Here is a 27,241-nt window from a genome sequence, read left to right as displayed (position 1 = left end):
TTATAAACACAGTGTTAATTAGGTAAAAAAAATGCGACCTAATCGAGATTGGATGTACTGGAGGTTCGAGGTCAATGAGATATTAAGACAAGAGTTCCTGCAATGATTGGAGGCGTTTATACTTAGAGCAGTTTTACTGTTACAAATTGATAAATGTATATCTAATTAATATTATTTTTGATGATCATAGCCCAGCGCACGACCACAGCCCGAGCACACTGCCGAGGAGTTTACTGAATTACGGGCTCGTGTTGATGATCAGCAGAAACAGATTGCAAAACTTAGGGTGCATGCGATGCGGCTGTCCGATGAGCCCGGTGCTGGTACTTCTTCCTCTGATCCTGCACCTATTATACATCGAAATGTTTCGACATCTCAACAGCAGCCACTTCTGTCTCCTGATCCCGATGCTGTAGACGGTACCTTAGTCACCCCTCCCGGCACTACAGCACATTCAGTAGATACTCCTCCCGGCGATTCGACATCGGATCGTGCAGATGAGCAACCACGTAGATTTAATTTTGGACCTTTTTAGTTTTTCATTTGTTTTTTGACATTTTGTTCAGTACAATAATAATTACATTCTTATATTGTTCTTGAATTGCGTTTGTGATATATATATATATATATATGTCAATTCTCACAGGTGCGAAAAAATTATGGTTTCATAATAATATTTATTTTTTTTATTTTTTCAATTTTGCGACCGATTTGCTACCAAAAATTAAAATTTTAAATTTACAATTTACTACCGATTTGCGACCGAATTTCATAATTGTGACAGAATTTTTCTACGATCAATTTGCGACAGCGTTTCCAAATGAAAACACGACCAAAATTTGCGACCGATTTTTCAATTTTGCGACCGACGCAAAAAATCGGTCGCAAAGGACTTTGCGACGAGTATTTTATCGGTCGCTAATTGAAATTAGCGACCGATTTTTGGCATTTTGCAATCGATTGGTCGGTCGCAAAATGCCATTTTTTTGTAGTGATTTAGCACTTAGAACACTCTCTTGGGGAGCACTTTCGGTTGATTTATGTACCTAATTTTTTAATTCATGTTATTTATAAAAAAACATGAACATGTGTTGTCCAAAGTTCACTATTTGGTATCAGATGCGGTCCCTGTGTTCACTGGTTTGTATCTTTGCTATGTCGGGTTCCTGAAAATTAAGAGTGAATAGACACTTCTTGAAGAACGTCTGTTGAATGATAATTTAAGTGGTAGCAATTTCAATTCAAACAAGTCTAAGGGAGGTGATTTTGTAACACCGTACTCATATGCTGGAATTTTCAGCATTCTTACATTCTCTTGGATTGGTTCCCTAATAAAGCTGTTGGCAAGACAAAAACAATAGACCTTGAAGATGTCCCTCAACTTCATGGTGTGGATAGTGTAATGGAGTCGTTTCCAGTTTTCAAAAATAAATTTGCGTCAGGTAGTGGAGTTACTACCTTTAAGATTGTGAAGGCATTGTTCTTCACAGCTTGGAAAGAAATTCTGTATGCAGATTTTCTTGGACTGCTGTACACAACAGCTGCTTATGTTGGTCCATACCTTATAGATTCATTTGTTTAATGCCTCAATGGGCAAGGGCAGTTTACAGATCAGGGATACGTTTTAGCTTCTGCCTTTTTTATTGGAAAAGCTGTTCAATTCCTCCATCACTTATTTTAAATTTTGTCATTTTAATATCAAAGAATTATGTAATTTAGAACTAAAAACCAAATATTTATATGTTTAAAATTGAAAATAATTCTCTATAAGAAAATTTTAACAGTGTGATTTATTTTATTAATAACGAAATTTACTTCTGGACTTCATATGATATATATTCTTTTAAATCAAAATGAAACCGTTGGATGAATTTACTCCAAAAAATTTATTTTAAAGTCAATTCAATCCAATTGCTGACCAGAAAAAAAATATATTTTTAAAATAATAAAAACTCATCCATGAATAAAAAAATAAAAAGAATCTAAAAATATCATATTATGTCGTATTATCTATCTGTCCACCTCCATCTTCTTCCTTCCATTGATGTTATAACCCTAAATCTGATTTTTTACCATCTCAATAATCTTTCATTCAATAGATTAATCAATTAAGTAAATAAGTACATAAATAATAAGTAATTATAGAATATATTTGTTAAAGTTAAACTATTTATTTTTAATCTTTAAACTTATATCCTATTTACTGTAAATTTTCTGGTTATTATTTAAAAAAAAAAAAAAAGCTTAGTATTCTAAGATTTAAATCCATTTCCTTTCAAAAACTGCCCATGCAATTTAACCAATTACTCCGTTCAATTCACGTAATTATAAATTTTCTCCTTTTATTTTAAACTCGGTTTTAGTTTATTGAAAAATTAAATCAAATCAGATCCGATTAACAGCTATTTGCCGAATTAGTCAATTTGATTGGTCAACAACGACGGAAAAGAGTAACTGGCGGTGGTCACTACCCCTAGCTTCAATTTTTTTTTTTCAAGTTTTCAAGAATAATTCATCCATAATTCTCTTGGGACGTCATCGTCATTGTTGAAGGCTTTTCCATTCTTTCCTTCTCCTTTCCAAAAAGTGAAAGTGATTTGTAAATTTTATGAATATATATTTGTTTTTATATGAAAATTGTTGTTATTTGTTATAAATCTTACATGGAAATTTATATATATATAAATTTTGAACTGTCCTTATCAAAAGTAACTGTCCTTATCAAAAGGAGAATTTTGAACTTGGAAGTAAGCTACAAGCTCACTTCTGTCCTACCAATGTTCTTCACAATCATCAATTAGTAACCACAGCTATTTTCAATCTTTAATGAGTTTTATAAATTCAATTTATAATTCTGTTAAATATATAATTATATAAGTCTATTTAAATTGCAGTATTATAATAATAATATCATCGTAGTAACATTTTAATTTTACCCAAACAAAATTAAAAATTACCATGTTATTAGAACACAATTGCACATCAAGACGGAAGGCGACGTGAAGAAAAAAAAAAAAATTTTCTTGATTTTTAAATGTTGTTAAACAACTCACTAATAAAAGTTACTACTAAGAAAAAAATATATACATGGGAATGGACGGGGGAATTGAAATTTTAAGAACACCCCTACTAAGTTAATGGATTGATAAAAATATTACTAAAGATTTTAATTTGATTGGTTGAGAAAATCAAGATAATTTATTTTTGATTCATCATATTAATTTTCTATTTAAATCTAAATTATTGGATAAAATAACAATTATATACTATATAAAATTTATATATGTACTAAATATGATAAGAATATAATATTTTAAGAATTTTAATTTTATTAATTGAAAATAGAAATATAATATTTTAAATTTAATTTTATTGATTGAAAAAATAAATATAATTTAATTTTGATTGATTGTATTATACTATATAAGACGGAGGGAAGGGAAATTGCAAGGAGCCAGGGTGAACTCCAATTTTTTTAAAAAACAAATTTTATCTACAAATCGGTCAAACAAAAAATCTTTACTTTTGGCTCCTTTAATTTTAAAAATTTTTCTATGGACCTTTAATTTTGGAGTGTGAATCCGTCCCTGATATAAAATATATATTAATTATAACAAAAATATAATATGTTTCATTATTATTTTTAAAAAAATTTTAATTCGATTGGTTATAATTATTTTTATAAATAATTTATTTTACAAAAATAAATGTAATTTATTATTATTTATTAAGGAATATATTATAAAATTTATTGTTTGATATAAAATAGAAAATAGAACTCACTAGAAATATATATAATATAAAACTATATATGATATAATACGTTACATTAGCAAACCGTACAGTATATTGAAATAATTTTTTCTCAAAAAAAGCAGCCATAAAATTAATTATGTGCTCATTGGTGGCTTAGTAAAAAGTAAATTAATATGGACAGTAAAAAGTAAAAAAACCAAAATTATAAATGATGCTCTAAAAAAATAATTAATATACTAATCGTTATAATGCTTAATATTGATTTCTCATACTTTAGTAATATGGACAGTTTATAATATTATATTAGACAAAACAATTAAATTAATTAAATTTAAATGTTATAAAAAATTTGAATTAGGTGATAAATAATTTTATTTTCATAAAAATTTGATTGTCAAATATAATAATATTTTAAATATGTTCTTTCCCTAACATATGATATAATTATGAAATTTTTATTATTTTGTAAAATATTTTTTTTTCTTTTTAATATAAAAATGGCAATTCATTAATAAAGAAAATAATGGGAGTAAATTAATAATGATATTATCATAAGAATAAGAAATACACGTATAAAAATTGAAATCTTCTATTTAAGATGATCTTGACATAAGAAATTGATTTTATGAGTAAAAACCGACTTTTTTTAAATAGAAAGATAAAAAAAATATTTTTGCAATATTATTCTAAACTTTGTTCTCTCAAAAAATTTATAAGAGAGTTCAAAATAGGATGATAAATGTCTTTTTTTTTTTTCTATTTTGTGAAAGCACTTAAATTTTTAATAATATAAATTGTTTACAATAATTTGGAGATAGAAAACTCGCTCTCGAATTTTATCAAATTGAAATAATTAAAAGAATGAAATTGATCGATATAATGACAATGATAAGTAGTATGGATAATTTATAATAAAAATTAAAAAATTTATATATAAATTAAATTATATTTATTTGCAACTATTAAAAATTGATGATTACATTCAACGTGCAACGCGTGTCAGACAAAACTAGTTATCCCTAAAAAAAAAGTAAATTCTTACGAAATCAAGCTTTAATTGACATGATTTTCAAAATTAAAATTTTTTTTTTTATAAATGATGTTATTTCTAAATGTAAAAAAGTTAACAAAATAAAAATTTTTCTAATTCAATTTCTCCGTCTCCCAAGTCTTGTCCTCCACGTTTCCTCGCCTCAAGGATTGCATCTTTGACCTCTGTCGCTCTGTATTTTATCTTCTGCTTCAAAAACTCGATTCTATATATGTATATGAGTGAACCCAAAAACCTCTCAAAGGTGGAACTCGCTTATTCAATAAGGAATACGATAGTATCTTTCTTTCAAACTCACCTTCAATAATGTTTTCAGGTACTGATTTTCTCCTCAAACCCATTTTCCTCCGCGGGTTTTCTGGCTCTTTACACTTACTTTTGTTATTTGTGTTATTAGTCACGTTTGTTTTTAAGAAACTTAGTGTGGGTGGTAGTGAAGATATTAAACAGAGGTTTGATAATACCAAGAGGGCATTGTGTTACAAACTCGCTCTGTTCTGTTGTCTGGGCGTTTCGGTGTCCAGTTTTGTCTGGTGCTTATTGAGCTACTTCTATTGGTATAGGAGTGGTTGGTCTGATGATGAAATAGTTACCCTTTCGGATTTCGCGCTTAGAGCAATCTCTTGGGGTGCACTTTCTGTCTATTTGCATACCCAATTTTTTATTTTACCTGATATTAAGTTCCTATTTCTATTGAGAGTTTGGTGGGGCGTTTATTTTTCAATTTCTTGTTATTGTCTTGTCGTGGACATTTTTCTTTATGGAAAACATGAACATGTGTCCTCCCAAGTTCACTATTTAGTATCAGATGCAGTCTCTGTCTTCACTGGTTTGTTTCTTTGTTTTGTGGGGTTCTTGAAAATTAAGGGTGAATATACACTTCTTGAAGGACCTCTATTAGATGGTAATAATTTAGATTCAACCAAGTCTAGGGGAGGTGATTTTGTAACTCCTTACTCAAATGCTGGTATTTTCAGCTTTCTTACCTTCTCTTGGATGGGTTCCCTAATTGCTGTTGGTAATAAGAAATCCATAGACCTTGAAGATGTTCCTCAACTTCATAGTGTGGATAGTGTAGTTGGGTCTTTTCCAGTTTTCAAAAATAAACTCGAGTCATATAGTGGTGCCACTAGTGGAGTTACTACATTTAAGCTTGTGAAGGCACTGTTCTCATCAGTTTGGAAAGAAATTCTGTATACAGCTTTTCTTGCGCTGCTGTACACAGCGGCTTCCTATGTCGGTCCATACCTTATAGATGCGTTTGTTCAATGCCTCAATGGGCGAGGGCAGTATAAAAATCAGGGATATATTTTAGCTTCTGCCTTTTTTATTGGGAAGGTTGTAGAGTGCCTCTCACAGAGGCACTGGTTCTTTTGGTTGCAGCGAATTGGAATTAGGATGCGCTCAGTACTTATGGCTATGATCTACAACAAAGGCTTAACCATTTCATGCCAGTCAAAGCAAGGCCACACTAGTGGGGAGATCATCAATTTTATGACAGTTGATGCAGGGCGAATTGGTGACTTTAGCGGGTACATGCATGATCCTTGGCTGGTAATCATCCAAGTTAGTTTGGCCTTATTTATATTGTATAAAAATCTTGGGCTTGCAGCAGTTGCAGCTTTGCTTGCAACTATTATTGTCATGTTGTTGAACTATCCATTAGGGAGACTACAGGAGAGATTTCAGGAGAAGTTAATGGAATCTAAAGACAAAAGAATGAAAGCAACATCTGAGATATTAAGGAATATGAGAATCCTGAAGCTGCAGGCATGGGAAATGAAGTTTTTGTCTAAGATTATTGAGCTCCGAAACACTGAGACAGGATGGTTGAAGAAATTTGTTTACACTTCAGCAATTGTCGGTTTTGTCTTCTGGGCTGCTCCTACTTTAGTGTCTGTGTCCACTTTTGGTACTTGTGTGCTTTTGGGAATCCCACTTGAGTCAGGGAAAATCTTGTCCGCACTTGCCACATTTAGGATTCTTCAGCAGCCAATCTATAATCTTCCTGACACAATTTCTATGATGGTTCAAACCAAGGTTTCCCTCGACAGAATTGCATCTTTCCTACGTCTCGATGACTTGCAGTCTGATGTTATAGAGAAGATTCCTAGAGGTAGTTCTGACACAGCAGTAGAAATAGGTGATGGGAATTTCTCGTGGGACTTGTCTTCTCCAAATCCAACCCTAAAAGACATTAATTTTAAAGTTTTCCATGGTATGAGGGTTGCTGTATGTGGTACTGTTGGATCAGGCAAGTCGAGCTTACTGTCCTGCATTTTGGGAGAGGTGCCCAAGATATCGGGGACACTTAAGCTATGTGGGAAAAAGGCCTATGTTGCTCAGTCGCCTTGGATACAGAGTGGCAAGATTGAAGAGAACATATTATTTGGCAAGGAGATGGTCAAAGAAAGGTATGAAAGGATATTGGAGGCATGTTCTCTGAAGAAGGACCTGGAAATCCTCCCATTCGGTGACCAAACAGTTATAGGTGAGAGGGGTATCAATCTGAGTGGTGGACAGAAACAGAGAATACAGATAGCACGAGCTCTCTACCAAGATGCTGATATCTATCTATTTGACGATCCCTTTAGCGCAGTTGATGCTCATACCGGATCTCATCTATTTAAGGTAAGTAATTCTCCTTCTAAATTCCCACTGGCATGGTGCAGGCCGTGATTTGTTTTTAGTCACATACTTTGTGCCATTTTTCTGTTCTTTTTTACGCATGACAATAGAATGGCACTTCTCATAAAGTATATTTGTTTGATCATTGCATTGCAGGAAGTTTTGCTTGGCCTGTTGAGTTCAAAAACTGTTATTTATGTTACTCATCAAGTTGAATTCTTACCAGTTGCTGATTTAATATTGGTGAGTTATTACATTTCTATTCTTCTATACTTTTAGGATTTATCATCTTAAACGCAATGGAATGATTGGATTCAACTTTTTCCTTCGGGTTAGGTGATGAAAGATGGAAGGATCACACAGGCTGGGAAGTACGATGACATTCTCAATTCAGGGTCTGATTTTATGGAACTTGTTAGTGCACATAAGACAGCTTTATCTGTACTTGATTCCAAACAGGCAGGGTTGACTTCTGGAAATGAAAGTATCAGCCAGGATGTTGATGGCATGAGCATTACCAATGGAGTTCTATCGAAAGAAGAAAATAAAGATGTACAAAATGGTAAAGCTGGAGTGATAGCTGAGCCCAAACGACAGCTTGTTCAAGAAGAAGAGAGAGAAAAAGGTAAAGTTGGATTCCATGTATACTGGAAATATCTGACAACTGCATATGGAGGAGCCGTGGTGCCCTTTTTTTTGCTGGCACAGATTCTCTTGCAGGTCCTCCAAATTGGTAGCAACTATTGGATGGCTTGGGCAACTCCGTTGTCAAAGGATGTGGAACCTGTTGTTAGTGGGTTCAAATTAATAATCGTCTATGTAGCTTTGGCTGTTGGAAGTTCTTTGTGCATCCTTGCCAGAGCCACAGTTCTTGTAACAGCTGGGAACAAGACAGCAACTATGCTATTTAATAAAATGCATTTTTGCATTTTCCGTGCTCCCATGTCCTTCTTTGATGCAACTCCGAGTGGGCGAATCCTAAACAGAGTAAGAAAATTTTTTCATATATTCTCTTCAATTAATTAAATTTGAAGACTTTATCCACAATTATAGTTTTTTTTTTCATCCATCTTTATGTCCTTTAATTTCAATTAAACCAGAAAAATATAGGTCTCAGTTGATTTGTTTTTGCCCTAATAGGCTTCTACAGACCAAAGCGCAGTCGATATGCGAATTCCATATCAAGTCGGTTCTGTTGCAATTTCAATGATCCAGCTTTTGGGAATCAGTGCTGTAATGTCTCAGGTAGCTTGGCAAGTTTTTATTGTCTTTATCCCTGCAATTGCTGCCTGCATCTGGTACCAGGTAATGCTCAGTACCTCTTAAAACACTAGCTTATATGTCTAATAATTCCTCTGCCGTGATGCCTGCTAATACAACTCCTTGTGTTTCTTATGCCATCGCTTTTTATTGTCTGGTTATTCCCATTTAAAATTTCCTTTAATATGCTTAAAATAAAGAAATTAGAGAACACAATAAGTCTTAGTTGTATACAATTCAATGTAGTTAAACTTTCAACTTTTTATGAATATTGACTATCATCATTTACCATTCAGAGACAGAGTCCTCACAATTTTTTTGTTTTGCAGCAATACTATCTCCCATCTGCAAGAGAGCTTTCACGATTGGTTGGAGTGTGTAAAGCCCCAGTTATCCAACATTTCGCCGAAACAATTTCAGGATCGACAACTGTCAGAAGCTTTGATCACCAATCAAGATTCCAAGAAACAAATATGAACCTGACTGATGCATATTCTCGACCTGCATTTCATGTTGCTGGTGCAATGGAATGGCTTTGCTTCCGCTTGGATATATTCTCTTGTCTCACATTTGCCTTCTCTTTGTTTTTCTTAATCTCTTGTCCGGAGGGAATTAATCCAGGTTTGTAGCTCCTGTCTCATATAGCTATTCATCATTCTTCTCTTTGAGACAATTTGATGAGCTTGAAATTCACATTTTCCTTTTGTTTTTCCATTTTCAAAGCCATTGCCGGTTTAGCTGTGACATATGGACTCAATCTAAACGTGCTGCAAGCTATGGTGATATGGAATATTTGTAGTCTAGAGAACGAAATGATATCAGTGGAGAGAATACTCCAATACATGTCTATTCCTAGTGAGCCTCCTCTTGTAGTAGATGAAAACCGGCCAGACCCTTCTTGGCCATCACATGGAGAAGTAGATATTTGTAATTTGCAGGTAATGGATCTTGATTATTTCAATTGATGATTCTGAATCATGTACGGCATATGATATTAATGTAAGTGATTTAATATAGGTTCGGTATACCCCTCATATGCCACTCGTGTTGCGAGGTCTCACATGTACTTTCCCAGGAGGGAAAAAAACTGGTATTGTGGGGAGAACAGGCAGTGGTAAATCAACTCTCATCCAAACAATTTTCCGGATTGTTGAACCTGCAGCTGGTCAGATTGTGATAGATGGCATCAATATCTCATTGATTGGTTTGCATGACTTGCGATCAAGAATAAGCATTATTCCTCAGGATCCTACCATGTTCGAAGGGACTGTACGGAGTAACCTGGACCCTCTTGAAGAGTACACAGATGATCAAATTTGGGAGGTAGGTTGTTTCAATTCTAAATATTAATAAAAAGATTCTTTATTGATATTTTGTTTCTAAATCAAATAATTTCTAAGGACATGCATGCTAAAATATATTGAATTGTTCCAGGCTCTTGATAAGTGCCAACTTGGAGATGAGGTTAGGAAGAAGGAGGAAAAGCTAGATTCAACAGGTCTGTTATTCTTATTATACCATGTTAGTTGAATGCGAATCTTTTTAACTTTCTGGCATAGATTTACATTGTGAATAATCATACTGGTGCTGCAGTCACTGAGAATGGAGAGAACTGGAGTATGGGTCAAAGGCAGCTAGTCTGTCTCGGGCGAGTGCTACTCAAGAGGAGTAAAGTCTTGATTCTTGATGAAGCTACTGCCTCGGTTGATACAGCTACTGATAATTTAATTCAGCAAACTATTAGGCAACACTTCTCTGACTGTACAGTTATAACCATTGCACATCGAATAACTTCTGTTCTTGATAGTGACATGGTTCTGCTTCTAAGTCATGGTAAGTAATTATTAAATTTATTGCTGTAATTTAAATTATGAATGTTGCGCAATGTTCTTATAGTTTCATATTTGGTAATAATTGTGCAGGGCTCATCGAGGAATATGACTCTCCGACTCGGTTATTAGAAAACAAGGCATCGTCGTTTGCACAACTTGTAGCAGAATATTCAGCAAGATCAAACTCCAGTTTTGAGAAGCTAACCGAATAAATAGCAATTCTTCATAAACCATTGTTGAGCATCATCAATTCTCAACTTTGTTACTCCTAACCCTGAAAAAAGTGCTGACATTCCGGTTATAATGGTTATAATTCTTATACGTCGACAGATTAGAGAGAATCCTATAAAAGGAAAATACAGAGAGAGCGATTTGTAATTTCTGCTCCTTTAACGGTTTCCATATAATACAGAGAGCAGTCGTCCACCAGCGCCTTGCGCCTTCTTCATTTCCCAGAGACTGCAAAAGGAAAAAAAAAAAAAAATGCAGGAAAGTAATAGATTAGAGAAGTGTTCATAACAGCAGAACTGGAAGAAAGAAAAGAACAAATTTTGTGGGAAAATTCTGTGCATTTTTCCAGTAAAAAGACGCACAGTTTTTTTTTTTTTTTTTTTAAATTGTTTTTGTTTCTTAAAGTCTTTCCAGCAAACACCTATTTAGCTAAAACCTCGAAAAAACCTCTCAGAAATTAGAACTTGCTGATTCAATAAGGAGTAGATGGTATCTTTTCTTTCTAACTCACCTTCAGTATTATATTCAAGTAGTGATTTTCTCCTCACGCCCATTTTCCTTCACGGGTTTTCTGGTTTTGCGTTATTAGTCCCTTTTGTCTTTAAGAAACTTAGGATTGGTGATAGTGAAGATACGAAAAAGAAGCTTGATAATAACAAGAGGGAATTGTGTTACAAACTCACTCTAACCTGTTGTTTGAGTGTTTCTGTGTTCGATTTAGTCTGGTGTTTGTTGAGCTACTTCTATTGTCATAGAAGTGGTTGGTCTGATTATGATGTAGTTATGCTTTTGGATTTAGCGGTTAGAACACTTTCTTGGGGTGCACTTTCTGTCTATTTGCATATCCAATTTTTTAATTCACCTGATATTAAGTACCCATTTCCACTGAGAGTTTGGTGGGCCTCTTATTTTTTAATTTCTTCTTCTTGTCTTTCTGTGGACATTGTTCTTTCTAGAAACATGAACATGTGTCCTTCCAAGTTCGGTATTTAGTATCAGATGCAGTCTCTGTTTCCGCCGGTTTGTTTCGTTGTTACGTGGGGTTCTTGGAAATTAAGGGTGAATTTACCCATTTTGAAGAACCTCTATTGAATGATAAATTAAGTGGTAATGATTTAGAATTAAATAAATCGAGGGAAGGTGATTTTGTTACTCCTTATTAAATGCATTTTCAGCTTTTTTACCTTCTCTTGGATGGATTCCCTAATTGCTGTTGGTAATAAGAAAACTATAGACCTTGAAGATGTTCCTCAACTTCATAGTGTGGATAGTGTAACTGGGTCATTTTCAGTTTTCCAAAATAAACTCGAGTCATATAGTGGTACTACTAGTGGAGTTACTCCATTTAAGATTGTCAAGGCATTTTTCTTCTTAGCTTGGAAAGAGATTCTGTATACAGCTTTTCTTTCACTGTTAAACACAATGGCTTCTTATGCCCGTCCATACCTCATAGATGAATTTGTTCAATGCCTTAATGGGCGAGGGCAGTTAAAAAATCAGGGATATGTTTTGGCTTCTGCCTTTTTAATTGGAATGGTTGTACAGTGCCTCTCAGAGAGGCACTTGAACTTTAGGTTGCGACAAATTGTAATTAGGATGCGTTCATCAATTATGGCTATGATCTACAACAGGGGTTTGACCCTTTCATGCCAGTCAAAGCAGGGCCGCACTAGTGGGGATAGCATCAATCTGATGACTGTTGATACCAAGCGAATTGCAACATTTTGCTGGTTCATGCATGATTTGGCTGGTCATCATCCAAGTTAGTTTGGCCTTATTCATATTGTACAAAAATCTTGGGCTTGCATCAATTGCAGCTTTTGTTGCAACTGTTATTGTCATGTTGTTGAACTATCGATTAAGAAGATTAGAGGAGAAATTTCAGGACAAGTTGATGGAATCTAAAGACAAAAGAATGAAAGCAATGTCTGATATTTTAAGGAATATGAGAATCCTAAAGCTGCAGGCATGGGAAATGAAGTTTTTGTCTAAGATTATTGAGCTCCGAAACACTGAAACAGGATGGTCGAAGATAGTTAACTATACTACAGCAATTGTCAGTTTTGTCTCCTAGGGTGCTCCTACTCTCGTGTCTATGGCTACTTTTGGCACTTGTGTCCTTATGGGAATCCCACTCGAGTCTGGAAAGATCTTATCTGCACTTGCAACATTCCGGATTCTTCAGTAGCTAATCTTTAATCTTCCTGACACAATTTCTACGATGGTTGAGACCAGGGTTTCCGTTGATAGAATTGCATCTTTCCTATGTCTTGATGACTTGTAGTCTGATGTTGTAGAGAGGATTCCAAGGGATAGTTATGACACAGCAGTAGAACTAGATGATGGGAATTTCTCTTGGGACTTATCTTCTCCAAATCGAGCTTACTCTCCTGCATTTTGGGAGAGGTACCCAAGATCTCTAGGACACTTTAAGCTATTTGGGGAAAAGGCCTATGTTGCTCAATCAACATGGATACAGAGTGGCAAGATTGAAGAGAACATATTATTTGGAAATCAATGGACAGAGAAAGGTACGAAAGGATTTTGGAGGCATGTTCCCTGAAGAATGACCTGGAAATCCTGTCATTTGGTGACCAAACACTTATAGATGAAAGGGGTATCAATCTGAGTGGTGGACAAAAACAGAGAATACATATTGCGTGAGCTCTCTACCGAGATGCTGATATCTTTCTATTCGATGATCCTTTTAGTGCTGTTGATGCACATACAGGATCTCATCTGTTTAAGGTGAATGATTCTCCTTACCAATTCCACTGGACATGGTGCAGGCCACAATTTGTTTCTAGTTACGTTCTTTGTGCTATTTTTCTGTTCTTCTTTATTCATGGCAAAAGAATGGCACTTCTAATAAAGAATATTTGTTTGATCATTACATTATAGGAGGTTTTTCTTGGCCTACTGAGTTAAAAAACTGTTATTTATGTTACTCATCAAGTTGGGTTCTTACCAGCTGCAGATTTAATATTGATGAGTGATTAGTGATTACATTTTTATTCTTCAATGCTTCTGGGATTTATTCTCTGACTGTACAGTTATAACCATTGCACATCGAATAACTTCTGTTCTTGATAGCGACACGGTTCTGCTTCTAAGTCATGGTAAGTACGTTTCTGTAATTTAAATTATATACATTGGACATTGTTCTTATGTTTCCATATAATCAATCGTTGTGCAGGACTCATCGAGGAATTCGACTTTCCAACTAGGTTATTAGAAAACAAATTCATCGTCATTTGCAGAACTTGTATCAGAATATTAACAGCAAGATCAAAACTCCAACGAGGCTGAAGAGTGTGGATGCAGTTCATGATTGGTTTCCACAGTGATTAAGAGCAGTAGAGTTTTTAACTTCATCATCCAGTTTTATTACAAGATAAATGAACTTTATTATGTTCTTAAACTATTTATATTGATCTAAATTTAATTATTGAAATCTGAATATATTTAGTTTTTGAAAAAGAAAAAAAAAAGGAAAAGGTGAAGGTGAAGGATTATGTAAAATTTCAACTAAATTCAAATTTACTGAAAAAAATTAAATTTCTTATCTAGACAACATGTAAATTCAGAAAAATTCAATTAATTTATTTTTTATACAAATATTTAATAATAAAATTTGACAACAAATCCATTATAATTAATTGGATTCTTCCTTTTAAAAAAAATTAAAATTCCTGTGACATCAAGATTAAAATGACGTTATTTTCAATATTTAAAATTATTTTTTCATGACTAATCTCATTTCTAAATATAAAAATTAATTTTTTTTGTAAAACCGAGTATTTTTGGAACGTGATTTAAGGAATCTAAACACAAGTTGTTGCAGACTTTGGGTGTGTGATTATTAAAAAAGTGTTGATCAGATCAATTATTATATATCAATGACCTCATCATCTTGTCATTTTCTGTATTCTGGGGAGACTTATTGTCCTAAAAAAAAAGTCAACTTGCCGGGAAAATTCATTGTGATTTTCCAGTAAAAAGATGCACAACTGCTGTATAGTTTTTGTCTGATTTCACACCTCGCGCTTGGGTTTTTACCTCTCTGTTAAGTTTGCTGCGACTTTTCCTGCCTCTGAAAAATGGAACTAGCTGATTCAATAAGGAGTACGATGGTATCTTTTCTTTCTAATTCACCTTCATTAATGTATTCAGGCACTGATTTTCTACTCAAGCCCATTTTCCTTCGCGGAATTTCTGGTTCTTTACACCTAGTTTTGTTATTTGTGTTTTTACTCTCCTTTCTCTTTAAGAAGCTTAGGATGGGTGATAGTGAAGATATTAAAGAGAAGTTTGACAATAACAAGAGCGAATTGTGTTACAAACTCGCTCTATTCTGTTGTTTGGGTGTTTTTGCGTTCGATTTTGTCTGGTGTTTGTTGAGCTATTTCTATTGGTATAGAAATGGTTGGTCTGATGATGATGTAGTTACTCTTTTGGATTTAGCTGTTAGAACTCTCTCTTGGGGTGCACTTTCTGTATATTTGCATACCCAATTTTTTAATTCACCTGGTATTAAGTTCCCATTTCCATTGAGAGTTTGGTGGGGCTTTTATTTTTCAATTTCTTGTTATTTTCTTGTCGTGGACATTGTTCTTTCTAGAAAACATGAGCATGTGTCCTCCCAAGTCCAGTATTTAGTATCAGATACAGTCTCTGTGTTTGCTGGTTTGTTTCTTTGTTATGTGGGATTCTTGAAAATTAAGGGCCAAAATACCCCTCTTGAAGAACCTCTATTGAATGATAATTTAAATGGTAATAATTTAGAATTAAATAAATCTAGAGGAGGTGATTTTGTAACTCCTTATTCAAATGCTGGTATTTTAAGCTTTCTTACCTTCTCTTGGATGGGTTCCTTAATTGCTCTTGGTAATAAGAAAACTATAGACCTTGAAGATGTTCCTCAACTTCATAGTAAGGATAGTGTAATGGGGTCATTTCCAATCTTCAAAAATAAACTTGAGTCATATAGTGGTGCTACTAGTGGAGTTTCTATGTTCAAGCTTGTCAAGGCATTGTTTTTCTTAGCCTGGAAAGAAATTCTGTATACAGCTTTTCTTGCACTGTTATACACAATAGCTTCTTATGTTGGTCCGTACCTCATAGATGAGTTCGTTCAATGCCTTAATGGGCAAGAACGGTTTAAAAATCAGGGATATTTTTTAGCTTCTGCCTTTTTGGTTGGAATGGTTGTAGAGTGCCTCTCACAGAGGCACTTGTTCTTTAGGGTGCAGCAAATTGGAATTAGGATGCGTTCATCACTTATGGCTATGATCTTCAACAAGGGCTTGACCCTTTCATGCCAGTCAAAGCAGGGCCACACTAGTGGGGAGATGATCAATTTTATGACTGTTGACGCCGAACGAATTCCTAGGTTTTGCTGGTACATGCATGATTCTTGGCTGGTCATTATCCAAGTTAGTTTGGCCTTGTTCATATTGTATAAAAATATTGGGCTTGCATCAGTTGCTGCTCTTGTTGCAACTATTATTGTCATGTTGTTCAATTATCCATTAGGGAGATTAGAGGAGAAATTTCAGGACAAATTGATGGAAGCTAAAGACGAAAGAATGAAAACGACATCTGAAATTTTAAGGAATATGAAAATCCTGAAGCTCCAGGCATGGGAAATGAAGTTTTTGACTAAGATTATTGAGCTCCGAAACACTGAGACAGGTTGGTTGAAGAAATTCGATTACACTTCAGCAATTGTCAGTTTTGTCTCCTGGGGCGCTCCTACTCTTGTGTCTGTGGCCACTTTTGGCACTTGTGTGCTTATGGGAATCCCACTTGAGTCTGGAAAGATCTTATCCACACTTGCAACTCTGCAGGTTCTTCAAGAGCCAATCTTTAATCTTCCCGACACAATTTCTATGATGGTTGAGACCAAGGTTTCCCTTGATAGAATTGCATCTTTTCTACGTCTTGATGACTTGCAGTCTGATGTTGTAGAGAGGCTTCCAAGGGGTAGTTGTGACACAGCAGTAGAAATAGCTGATGGGAATTTCTCCTGGGACTTGTCTTCTCCAAATCCAACACTAAAAGACATTAATTTGAAAGTTTTCCATGGTATGAGGGTTGCTGTATGTGGTACCGTTGGTTCAGGCAAGTCGAGCTTACTCTCCTGCATTTTGGGAGAGGTACCCAAGATCTCGGGGACACTTAAGCTATGTGGGGAAATGGCTTATGTTGCTCAGTCACCATGGATACTTAGTGGCAAGATTGAGGAGAATATATTATTTGGTAAATCAATGGACCGAGAAATGTACGAAAGGATATTGGATGCATGTTCCCTGAAGAAGGACCTGGAAATCCTCTCATTCGGTGATCAAACGGTTATAGGTGAAAGGGGTATCAATCTTAGTGGTGGACAAAAACAGAGAATACAGATTGCTAGAGCTCTCTACCAAGATGCTGATATCTATCTATTTGACGATCCATTTAGTGCTGTTGATGCACATACAGGATCTCATCTATTTAAGGTGAATGATTCTCCTTACCAATTCCATTGGACATGGTGCAGGCGATGATTTGTTTCTAGTTACGTTCTTTGTGCTATTTTTCTATTCCTTTTTACGCATGGCTAAAGAAAGGCACTTTTCATAAAGTATATTTTTTTGATCATTCATTATAGGAGGTTTTGCTTGGCCTATTGAGTTCGAAAACTGTTATTTATGTTACTCATCAAGTTGAGTTCTTACCAGCTGCAGATCTAATATTGGTGAGTGATTACATTTTTATTCTTCAATGCTTCTGGGATTTATATCTCAACTAATGGAATAATTGGATTCAACTTGTACCTTCTGATCAGGTCATGAAAGATGGAAGGATCACCCAGGCTGGAAAGTACAACGACATTCTCAATTCAGGGTCAGATTTTATAGAACTTGTTGGTGCACATAAGACAGCTTTATCGGTACTTGATTCCAAACAGGGAGGGTCAACTTCTGGAAATGAAAGTATCAGCAAGGATAATGGTGGCATGAGCACTAGCAATGGAGCTCTCTCAAAAGAAGAAAATAAAGATGAGATTGCTGAACCCAAAGGACAACTTGTTCAAGAAGAAGAAAGAGTAAAAGGTAAAGTTGGATTCCCAGTATACTGGAAATATATAACAACTGCATATGGAGGAGCCCTGGTGCCACTTATTTTGCTGGCGCAGATTCTCTTTCAGCTCCTTCAAATTGGTAGCAACTATTGGATGGCTTGGGCAACTCCAGCATCAAAAGATGTCAAACCTGTTGTTAGTGGGTTCACATTAATAATTGTCTATGTAGCTTTGGCTTTTGCAAGTTCTTTTTGCATCCTGGGCAGAGCCACACTTCTTGTAACAGCAGGGTACAAGACAGCAACTATACTATTCAATAAAATGCATTTTTGCATTTTCCGTGCACCTATGTCCTTTTTTGATGCAACTCCAAGTGGGCGAATCCTCAACAGAGTAAGTTAATTTTGTCTTGTATTTTCTTCAATTAGTTCCATAAATATTTGCATTTGCACCGCATGTGAATTTTGAAGGCTTCATCAATCATTCAAGTGTTTTTCTGTATTTTTCTGTCTCTTTAGTCCATTGAAAATCAGAAAGATCTGGTTCACAGTAATATGTGTCTGCCCTAATAGGCTTCTACAGACCAAAGTGCAGTGGATATGCAAATTCCAAATCAAGTTGCATCTGTTGCATTCTCAATGATCCGGCTTCTGGGAACCATTGCAGTGATGTCTCAGGTAGCTTGGCAAGTTTTTATTATCTTTATCCCTGCAATCGCTGCCTGCATCTGGTACCAGGTAATCGTCATTATCTCTTAAAACACTTGTTTATATGCCAAATAATCCCTCAGCATGTGATGCCTGCTAATGCAACTCCTTTTGTGTTTCTTATACCAATATTTTTTTTATTGCCTGCTCATTCCCATTTAAAATTTTTTTCCTTTAACATGCTTAACATAAAAGAAATTAAAACAACAAAAACTTTCAATTCTTTATGAATATTGCCTATTTTTGTTAACAAATAGAGACAGAGTTCTCACAATTTTTTTTTTCTTTTTGCAGCAATACTACCTCCCATCTGCAAGAGAACTTTCACGATTGATTGGAGTATGCGAAGCTCCAGTTATCCAACATTTTGCTGAAACAATTTCTGGATCGACAACTATCAGAAGCTTTGGTCAACAATCAAGATTCCAAGAAATGAATATGACATTGACGGATGCATATTTTCGGCCGGATTTTCATAGTGCTGGGGCAACAGAATGGCTTTGCTTCCGCTTGGATATGTTCTCTTCTCTTACATTTGCTTTCTCTTTGTTTTTCTTAATCTCATTTCCGAAGGGAATCGATCCAGGTTAGTAGCTCCTGTCTCATATAGCTATTCATCTTTCTTCTCTTTGACGATGATTTTATGAGCTTGTGATTCACCTATTCCTTATACTTTTCCATTTTCAAAGCCATTGCTGGTTTGGCTGTGACATATGGACTCAATCTAAACATGCTGCAAGCTATGGTGATATGGAATATTTGTAGTCTAGAGAACGAAATGATATCAGTAGAGAGAATACTCCAATACATGTCTATTCCTAGTGAGCCTCCTCTTGTAGTAGATGAAAACCGGCCAGACCCTTCTTGGCCATCACATGGAGAAGTTGATATTGATAATTTGCAGGTAATCTGGATTTTTTTCAATTGATGATTCTGATTCATGTTTGGCATATGGTATTAAAAGAAGTGATTTAATGTAGGTTCGGTATGCCCCTCATATGCCACTCGTGTTGCAAGGTCTCACATGTACTTTCCCAGGAGGGAAGAAAACTGGTATTGTGGGGAGAACAGGCAGTGGTAAATCAACTCTCATCCAAACAATTTTCCGGATTGTTGAACCTGCAGCTGGTCAGATTGTGATAGATGGCATCAATATCTCATTGATTGGTTTGCATGACTTGCGATCAAGACTAAGCATTATTCCTCAGGATCCTACCATGTTCGAAGGGACTGTACGGAGTAACCTGGACCCTCTTGAAGAGTACACAGATGATCAAATTTGGGAGGTAGGTTGTTTCAATTCTAAATATTAATAAAAAGATTCTTTATTTGATATTTTGTTTCTAAATCAAATAATTTCTAATGACATGCATGCTAAAACATATTGAATTGTTCCAGGCTCTTGATAAGTGCCAACTTGGAGATGAGGTTAGGAAGAAGGAGGAAAAGCTAGATTCAACGGGTATGTTGTTCTCACTACAGTATGTAGTTGAATGCGAATCTTTTTAACTTTCTGGCATAGATTTACATTGTGAATGATCATATCGGTGCTGCAGTCACTGAGAATGGAGAGAACTGGAGCATGGGTCAAAGGCAGCTAGTCTGTCTCGGGCGAGTGCTACTGAAGAAGAGTAAGGTCTTGGTTCTTGATGAAGCTACTGCCTCGGTTGATACAGCTACTGATAATTTAATTCAGCAAACTATTAGGCAACACTTCTTTGACTCTACAGTTATAACCATTGCACATCGAATAACTTCTGTTTTTGATAGCGACATGGTTCTGGTTCTAAGTCATGGTAAGCATGTTGCTGTAATTTAATAGAATTCCAGCAAATTATAGAATTATTAAATTTGGTAGTGTAATTTAAATTATATATGTTGCACAATGCTCTTATAGTTTCATAATCATTGGGCAGGACTTGTGGAGGAATATGACTCTCCAGCTAGGTTACTCGAAAACAAGTCATCGTCATTTGCACAACTTGTAGCAGAATATTCAGCAAGATCAAACTCAAGTTTTCAGAAGTTAACTGAAATAAATAGTGATTCTTCACAAACCACTGTTCACCTTTCTTGACAATGACGAAATTGTCATGTTTGAATTCAGTTGTTTAGGCAACCAAATCAAGGATTAGAGTGTTTTATTGTAATCAGTTTTACTAAAATTTTATACTGATTAAGGTGCAGTTTCTTGGATTATATGGAGAAAATGAACTCTTCTAATATGAAATATATACCCTGTGGCTTTTCTTGTTTATTGCATCTAGTTTTGTTTCTTGTATCTTCTGTGTCATTAGTATGCATAAATCAGGTGAACTAAAATGTCTCCTTAGTTAAAGATGGAGGAATTTTTAGAAAATTGATAAAAGAATAATTTAGTTTATTACAATTTATTTAAAACAAATTGAAATTGTTTAATAGTTGTCTTGATCTTTATGCAATTATCTTAAATGTTATACAATTATAAATTACACATGGCTTCTGTAGGTGTTTCTGCCCATGCAAATAAAACATGAGGGGCTGTTGTGTTCTGCATGAGCATTGTCGTTTTCAGAGGCTAATTTGTATATTTATAATGCTAATGTTAATGATAGCAGTTCGTCTTCGTAATTTTTTATCAATGAAATAAAAGAAGAATGAAGCCGAAAGAAAATTTTAATTCCAGAATTATTTATTGATTTCTATTTCTATACATTTGGTGAATTGATTCATGAAAAAGACAGAATTATGTGCAAATCTCACCTGCATACCTCTAGGCGTCCAGCTGTTGGCATGAACAACCGTGTCGTGTGCATAACACAAGCACAGAGGAAAAGAAAAGCAGAGATTCAACAGAAATCAACCGTGTCGTGTGCATAACACAAGCACAGAGGAAAAGATAAGGAGGACCCAGATTCAACAGAAATTTACCATTCCACTTTCCATGAGCTCTTGAGAATGGAAATTCTTGATTTAGCGAACTTCCTTTCGAACTCACTCCCACTGATTCACTTGCTCATTAAACCCAATTTCCTTCGTGGGTTATCTGGATCATTACATTTAGTTTTGTTTCTTGTGTTATTTGTCTCTTTAGTGTGCAATAATCTTAGGGTGGGTGATAGAGAAGATTCTAAGGAGAGGTTTGACAAGAATAGGAGGATTTTGTGTTATAAACAGACTTTGTTCTTTTGCTTTGGTGTTTCATTGTTCAATCTTTCCTTGTGTTCATTGAGCTACTTTTATTGGGATAGAAATTCTTGGTCTGGTGATAAATTGTTGGTACTTTTGGATTCAGTGCTTAGAGCACTCTCTTGGGCTGCACTTGGTGTTTATTTGCAAACCCATTTGTTTAACTCAGCTGAAATAAAGTCCCCATTTTTATTGAGAGTCTGGTGGCGTTTTTATTTCACAATGTCTTGTTATATCCTTGCTATTGATATAGTTGTTTACGGGAAACACCTGTCCTTAGAAATTCAAGTTTTAGCATCTGATATGGTATCTATGTCCACTGGATTATTCTTCTGTTATGTTGGATCCTTGAAAAATAAGAGCAATCATACTGTTCTTGAAGAACCCCTTTTAGATAATTCTGGTTTAAATAAGTCAAAAGGGAGTGATACTGTAACTCCTTACTCAAATGCTGGTCTGTTCAGTATTCTTACCTTCTCTTGGATGAATTCTCTAATTGCCGTTGGAAATAAGAAAACTTTAGACCTTGAAGATGTTCCTCAACTTGATGGTGGGGATACCATGGCTGGGGCATTTCCAGTTTTTCAAAATAAGCTTGAGTTGGATAATGGAGTTACAACATTTAAGCTTGCAAAAGCATTATTCCTTTCATATTGGAGGGAAATTATATGGACAGCTTTCTTGACATTGTTGTATACATTAGCTTCTTATGTTGGTCCATACCTTATAGACACTTTTGTTCAATGCCTTAGCGGGCGAGGAAAGTTGAAAAATCAGGGTTATATTTTAGTTTCCACCTTTGTTGTTGCAAAGCTTGTAGAGTGCCTTGCACAGAGGCATTGTTCCTTCAAGTTGCAGCAGACTGGAGTTAGAATCCGTGCAGTGCTGGTAGCGACAATCTACAATAAGGGCATGACACTTTCACATCAGTCAAAGCAAGGCAACACAAGTGGGGAAATCATCAATTACATGGCCGTTGATACAGAGAGAATCGGTACCTTTAGTTGGTACATTCATGATCTGTGGTTAGTCATCTTGGAAGTTGGTTTGGCCTTGTTCATATTGTATAAGCATCTTGGCTTTGCATCTATTGCTACTTTTGTTTCAACTGTTATCGTCATGTTATTGAACTATCCATTAGGAAGATTACAAGAAAATTTTCAGGACAAGTTGATGGAATCTAAAGATAAAAGAATGAAGGCAACATCTGAGATTTTAAAGAACATGAGAATACTCAAGCTTCAGGCATGGGAAATGAAGTTTTTGTCTAAGATAATTGAAATCCGGAAGACAGAGACAAGATGGTTGAGGAAATATTCTTATGCGTCAGCAATTTCCAATTTTGTCTTCTGGGTTGCCCCTGCTTTTGTGTCCGTAGCCACTTTTGGTACTTGTATGTTTATGGGAATTCCACTTGAATCAGGGAAAGTATTATCTGCACTAGCTACATTCAGAATACTTCAAGAACCAATTTATCACCTTCCTGATACAATTTCTATGATAGTGCAGAACAAGATTTCCCTTGATAGAATTGCTTCATTCCTTCGTCTTGAAGACTTGCAGTCGGATGTTATTGAGAGGCTTCCAAGATTTAGTTCTGGTACAGCAATTGAGATAGTTGATGGGAATTTCTCTTGGGATTTGTCTTTGCCTACCCCAACACTAAAAGATATAAATCTTGAAGTATTCCACGGGATGAGGATTGCTGTTTGTGGGACTGTTGGTTCAGGCAAGTCAAGCTTACTTTCCTGCATTTTAGGAGAACTTTTCAAAATCTCAGGAGCACTTAAATTGCGTGGTACGAAGGCGTACATCGCTCAATCACCTTGGATAAAGAGTGGCACAGTCGAAGAGAACATATTGTTTGGCAAGGAGATGGAAAGAGACAAGTACGATAGGATACTGGATGCATGTTCCCTGCACAAGGACTTAAAAGTTCTCTCATTCGGCGACCAAACAGTAATAGGTGAAAGGGGTGTCAATTTAAGTGGTGGACAGAAGCAAAGGATTCAGATTGCACGCGCTCTATACCAAGATTCTGATATCTATCTCTTTGATGATCCTTTCAGTGCTGTCGATGCTCATACTGGTTCTCATATATTCAAGGTGAAACCTTTCTTGTTCCATAACAAAAATATTCATGGTGCAAGCTAAAATTTGCTTTTATTTCATGTAGACAAAAAAAAAAGAAAATTCCAGGTAAGTGAATTTCATTTTGTTATACTTTACTTATATCTAGCTTCTTTTTTATGCATGGTGCTTCTTGTATAGTTTATTTTCTGATCTTTGTGTGTTAGGAAGTTTTGCTTAATCTTCTGAAGTCAAAAACTGTTATATACGTTACTCACCAAGTTGATTTCTTACCCGCAGCTGACCTTATCTTGGTAAGTAAATCACGTTTCTTTTCATCAGTGCCTCTTTTAGATCATGACCTCAGTAGTGAAGTCAATGAATTCAACTTATAACCTTTTTTAGGTCATGAAGGATGGAAGGATTGCACAGGCTGGAAAGTACAATAATATTCTCATTCCAGGATCAGATTTTATGGAACTTGTAGATGCACACAAAGCAGCCTTATTGCCACTTTCTGAAAATGGAAGTATTGTATGCAAGGACGATGGTGGAATGAGCAGTATTTATAGGGATATGCAGAAACAAGAAAAAAAAGATTTACAAAATAGTAACGCAGATGACATAAATGGGCCCAGAAGACAGATTATTCAAGAGGAAGACAGAGAGAAAGGTAGAGTCGAGTTTCCAGTCTACTGGAAATATATCACAACAGCATATGGAGGAGCTCTTGTGCCCTTTATATTGCTGGCAGAGATTTTCTTTCAGATACTTCAAATCAGTAGCAACTGTTGGATGACATGGGCAACTCCTGAGTCAAAAGATGTGAAACCTGCTTTTAGTGAATCTACACTAATATTTGTTTATATAGCCTTTTGCATTGGAAGTTCTTTTTGTGTCCTTGTCAGAGCCACCCTTCTTGTAACAGCAGGGTACAAGACTGCAACTTCGCTCTTTAATAAAATGCATTGGTGCATCATCCGAGCTCCCATGTCCTTCTTTGATGCAACCCCTGGTGGACGAATCCTTAACAGAGTGAGTAAATTGCACTGTGCTTGTCAATTTGGAGCTCAAATATTTGAATGAAATATAAATATGGAAGGCCCCAACCTTTGTTCATATTAGCAATTTTTTTCACTTTTCCTTCAACTCCTAAAGTATTAAAATTAAGGGTTTTGCTTAATGGATTGATTTGTGGTTTCATAGGCTTCGACAGACCAAAGCCAGGTTGATATGCAAATGGCAGATCAACTTGGGGCTGTTGCTTTCACACTGATCCAGCTTTTGGGAATCACTGGAGTGATGTCTCAGGTGACATGGCAAGTTTTTATCATTTTTATCCCTGTGATTTCTATCTGCATCTGGTATCAGGTAATCATCAATTTTCTCTTCAAATTCATATTTAATATCTACCAATACATCATTTACTGTCCTTGTGTTTCTTATGGTGCCATTTTTCTCCAACAGAGTCAATTTTTTCTTTTCTTTTTTTTATCTTAAGAAAAAAACAAGTTTTAGTGGCATGCAATTAGATTTAACCTCACTTTTATTTTGATTTGCAATTTTCTATGTTTATTGTGCATAAAAAGAGTAGTTCTCATAATCTTCTTCATCCTTATTTTTGGTTGAAAAAACAATTATGCAGCAATATTATATTCCTTCTGCAAGAGAACTTTCACGATTAGTTGGAGTGTCTAGAGCTCCAGTTTTCCAGCATTTTGCTGAAACCATATCAGGATCAACTACTATCAGGAGCTTTGATCAGCAATCAAGATTCCAAGAAACAAATATGAAACTAATGGATGCATATTGCAGGCCTAAATTTCATATTGTTGGTGCAATAGAATGGCTTTGCTTTCGACTGGATATGTGTTCTTCTATAACATTTGCAACATCATTGGTTTTCTTAATTTCTTTTTCAGAGAGATTCAATCCAGGTAAGTTGATCTTATCTTGTATTTTATTTATTATTCTTTCTTCTCATTGACAACAAATTTTGATTGACCAATCAGATACACATAATTTGTTTGGCTTTTCCATTTTTAAAGCCATTGCAGGTTTAGCCGTGATGTATGGACTCAACCTGAACATGTTACAAACTAAGTTAATATGGAAAATATGCAAATCAGAGAGCATGATTATATCAGTAGAAAGAATACTGCAATACATGTCTATTCCTAGTGAGCATCCTCTTGTAATGCGAGAAAATCGACCAGACCATTCTTGGCCATCACATGGAGAAGTTGCTATTGACAAGCTGCAGGTATTTTAAATTGATTTCACAGTTTCATATAGCATTAACATATCATGTTGGTAATGAACAATATGATGTAGGTCCGGTACGCTCCACAAATGCCACTTGTGCTGCAAGGTCTCACATGTAGTTTTCCTGGACGGAAGAAAACTGGTATTGTTGGGAGAACAGGCAGTGGAAAATCAACTCTCATTCAAACCCTCTTTCGAATTGTTGAACCTGCAGCTGGTCAAATTTTAATTGATGGTCTAAATATCTCATCAATTGGACTGCATGATTTGCGGTCAAGACTGAGCATTATTCCTCAGGATCCAACCATGTTTGAAGGGACTGTACGCACTAACCTGGACCCACTCGAAGAGCATACAAATGAGCAAATTTGGGAGGTAGTCTTTTTTCCCATTCTTCCCTGGATGAAAAATTTAGTATAGTTTAGTATATGTCATATGCTGATGTATGTTTTCAAAGAGCTGGTTCCAGGCTCTAGATAAGTGCCAACTTGGAGATGAAATTAGAAAGAAAGAAAAAATGCTGGACTCTACAGGTTTGTCTTTCTACCTGCGCAAACTATTTGTTGACCAGGGTGCAATTTACATGTGTGGATTGTTGTGGTGGTGCTGCAGTTTCTGAGAATGGAGATAATTGGAGTATTGGTCAGAGGCAGCTGGTCTGTCTCGGGCGAGTGCTACTCAAGAGGAGTAAAGTGTTGATTCTTGATGAAGCTACTGCATCGGTTGATACGGCTACTGATAATTTAATTCAGCAAACTATTAGGCAAGACTTCTCTGACTGTACGGTTATAACCATTGCACATCGGATAACTTCTGTTCTTGATAGTGATATGGTTCTGCTTTTAAGTCATGGTAAGTATTTGTGTATGGCAGTAAGATTTAACAGTCCTGAAGATTCTGTTTTCTTGATAATTTTGAGAAATTGCTCTGCAGGACATATTGAGGAATATGATTCTCCAGCAAAATTGTTAAAGAACAAGTCGTCTTCATTTGCACAACTTGTAGCAGAGTACACGATGAGGTCCAATACCAGTTCTTGTAATTAAACAAAAGGCAACTTTAAAAAAAATATGTGTCTGAGCCCGGGTTCGAACCGGGGACCTCTAGTGTGTGAGACTAGCGTGATAACCAACTACACCACCCAGACCTTTTGAGCTAAGCTGGAGATTAAAAATAAATATCTAAACTGTTTAGTTATCATTTCCCC

At 35.4% G+C, this 27,241-nt stretch overlaps 3 protein-coding genes, 1 non-coding gene and 1 pseudogene across 7 annotated transcripts; 4 read left to right on the top strand and 1 right to left on the bottom strand.

Moving 5' to 3' along the window:
- The first annotated feature begins 4,927 nt into the window (after window positions 1-4,927).
- On the top strand, window positions 4,928-10,840 carry LOC149495052 (ABC transporter C family member 3-like). Of its 2 annotated transcripts, XM_089723778.1 has the most exons (10): window positions 4,929-7,438; window positions 7,592-7,678; window positions 7,772-8,422; window positions 8,576-8,740; window positions 9,025-9,316; window positions 9,419-9,633; window positions 9,713-10,018; window positions 10,130-10,193; window positions 10,289-10,528; window positions 10,618-10,840. In XM_089723778.1, the coding sequence occupies exons 1-10, from the start codon at window positions 5,114-5,116 to the stop codon at window positions 10,737-10,739; spliced, it is 4,467 nt and encodes a 1,488-aa protein (XP_089579904.1). In that variant the 5' UTR covers window positions 4,929-5,113; the 3' UTR covers window positions 10,740-10,840. The 2 variants fall into 2 exon arrangements, with proteins under 2 accessions (XP_089579905.1, XP_089579904.1); XM_089723779.1 differs by lacking the exon at window positions 10,618-10,840 and having other exon boundaries at window positions 4,928-7,438; window positions 10,289-10,536.
- A 404-nt stretch (window positions 10,841-11,244) lies between these two features.
- On the top strand, window positions 11,245-14,323 carry LOC149495051 (ABC transporter C family member 3 pseudogene; annotated as a pseudogene). Its single transcript, XR_016321668.1, has 2 exons — window positions 11,245-13,877; window positions 13,955-14,323. The product of XR_016321668.1 is annotated as an ABC transporter C family member 3 pseudogene (transcript).
- Window positions 14,324-14,671: 348 nt separating this feature from the next.
- On the top strand, window positions 14,672-20,788 carry LOC105633067 (ABC transporter C family member 3). Of its 2 annotated transcripts, XM_089723777.1 has the most exons (11): window positions 14,681-14,891; window positions 16,004-17,258; window positions 17,411-17,497; window positions 17,588-18,217; window positions 18,397-18,561; window positions 18,826-19,117; window positions 19,221-19,435; window positions 19,512-19,817; window positions 19,930-19,993; window positions 20,088-20,327; window positions 20,448-20,788. In XM_089723777.1, the coding sequence occupies exons 2-11, from the start codon at window positions 16,026-16,028 to the stop codon at window positions 20,606-20,608; spliced, it is 3,393 nt and encodes a 1,130-aa protein (XP_089579903.1). In that variant the 5' UTR covers window positions 14,681-14,891; window positions 16,004-16,025; the 3' UTR covers window positions 20,609-20,788. The 2 variants fall into 2 exon arrangements, with proteins under 2 accessions (XP_089579902.1, XP_089579903.1); XM_089723776.1 differs by having other exon boundaries at window positions 14,672-17,258.
- Window positions 20,789-21,155: 367 nt separating this feature from the next.
- On the top strand, window positions 21,156-27,234 carry LOC105633064 (ABC transporter C family member 3). The gene is made up of 10 exons (XM_012215589.4): window positions 21,156-23,805; window positions 23,997-24,083; window positions 24,175-24,804; window positions 24,976-25,140; window positions 25,415-25,706; window positions 25,818-26,032; window positions 26,104-26,409; window positions 26,504-26,567; window positions 26,647-26,886; window positions 26,968-27,234. The coding sequence occupies exons 1-10, from the start codon at window positions 21,469-21,471 to the stop codon at window positions 27,078-27,080; spliced, it is 4,449 nt and encodes a 1,482-aa protein (XP_012070979.1). The 5' UTR covers window positions 21,156-21,468; the 3' UTR covers window positions 27,081-27,234.
- On the bottom strand, window positions 27,108-27,181 carry TRNAV-CAC (transfer RNA valine (anticodon CAC)). The gene has a single exon. It is a non-coding gene; the product is annotated as a tRNA-Val (tRNA).
- Window positions 27,235-27,241: the final 7 nt, after the last annotated feature.

Source organism: Jatropha curcas, chromosome 7 (genome assembly GCF_041381405.1).
Source record: "Jatropha curcas cultivar XTBG-Jc1 chromosome 7, XTBG_Jcur_1.0, whole genome shotgun sequence".
Lineage (NCBI taxonomy): Eukaryota > Viridiplantae > Streptophyta > Magnoliopsida > Malpighiales > Euphorbiaceae > Jatropha > Jatropha curcas.
The sequence above is the reverse complement of the archived record's forward strand: the minus strand, read 5'-3'. Positions and strand labels throughout refer to the sequence as shown.

Bases quoted from the DNA above. Each gene is read 5' to 3' on its own strand.
- LOC149495052 (XM_089723778.1), top strand. From the start codon at position 5,114: ATGTTTTCAGGTACTGATTTTCTCCTCAAACCCATTTTCCTCCGCGGG. The intron at 7,439-7,591 runs GTAAGTAATTCT...ATTGCATTGCAG, and splicing joins CCGGATCTCATCTATTTAAG to GAAGTTTTGCTTGGCCTGTT. The intron at 7,679-7,771 runs GTGAGTTATTAC...CCTTCGGGTTAG, and splicing joins CAGTTGCTGATTTAATATTG to GTGATGAAAGATGGAAGGAT.
- LOC105633067 (XM_089723776.1), top strand. From the start codon at position 14,859: ATGGAACTAGCTGATTCAATAAGGAGTACGATGGTATCTTTTCTTTCT. The intron at 19,118-19,220 runs GTTAGTAGCTCC...CCATTTTCAAAG, and splicing joins TCCGAAGGGAATCGATCCAG to CCATTGCTGGTTTGGCTGTG. The intron at 19,436-19,511 runs GTAATCTGGATT...GATTTAATGTAG, and splicing joins TTGATATTGATAATTTGCAG to GTTCGGTATGCCCCTCATAT.
- LOC105633064 (XM_012215589.4), top strand. From the start codon at position 21,469: ATGGAAATTCTTGATTTAGCGAACTTCCTTTCGAACTCACTCCCACTG. The intron at 24,805-24,975 runs GTGAGTAAATTG...GTGGTTTCATAG, and splicing joins GTGGACGAATCCTTAACAGA to GCTTCGACAGACCAAAGCCA. The intron at 26,568-26,646 runs GTTTGTCTTTCT...GTGGTGCTGCAG, and splicing joins AAAAATGCTGGACTCTACAG to TTTCTGAGAATGGAGATAAT.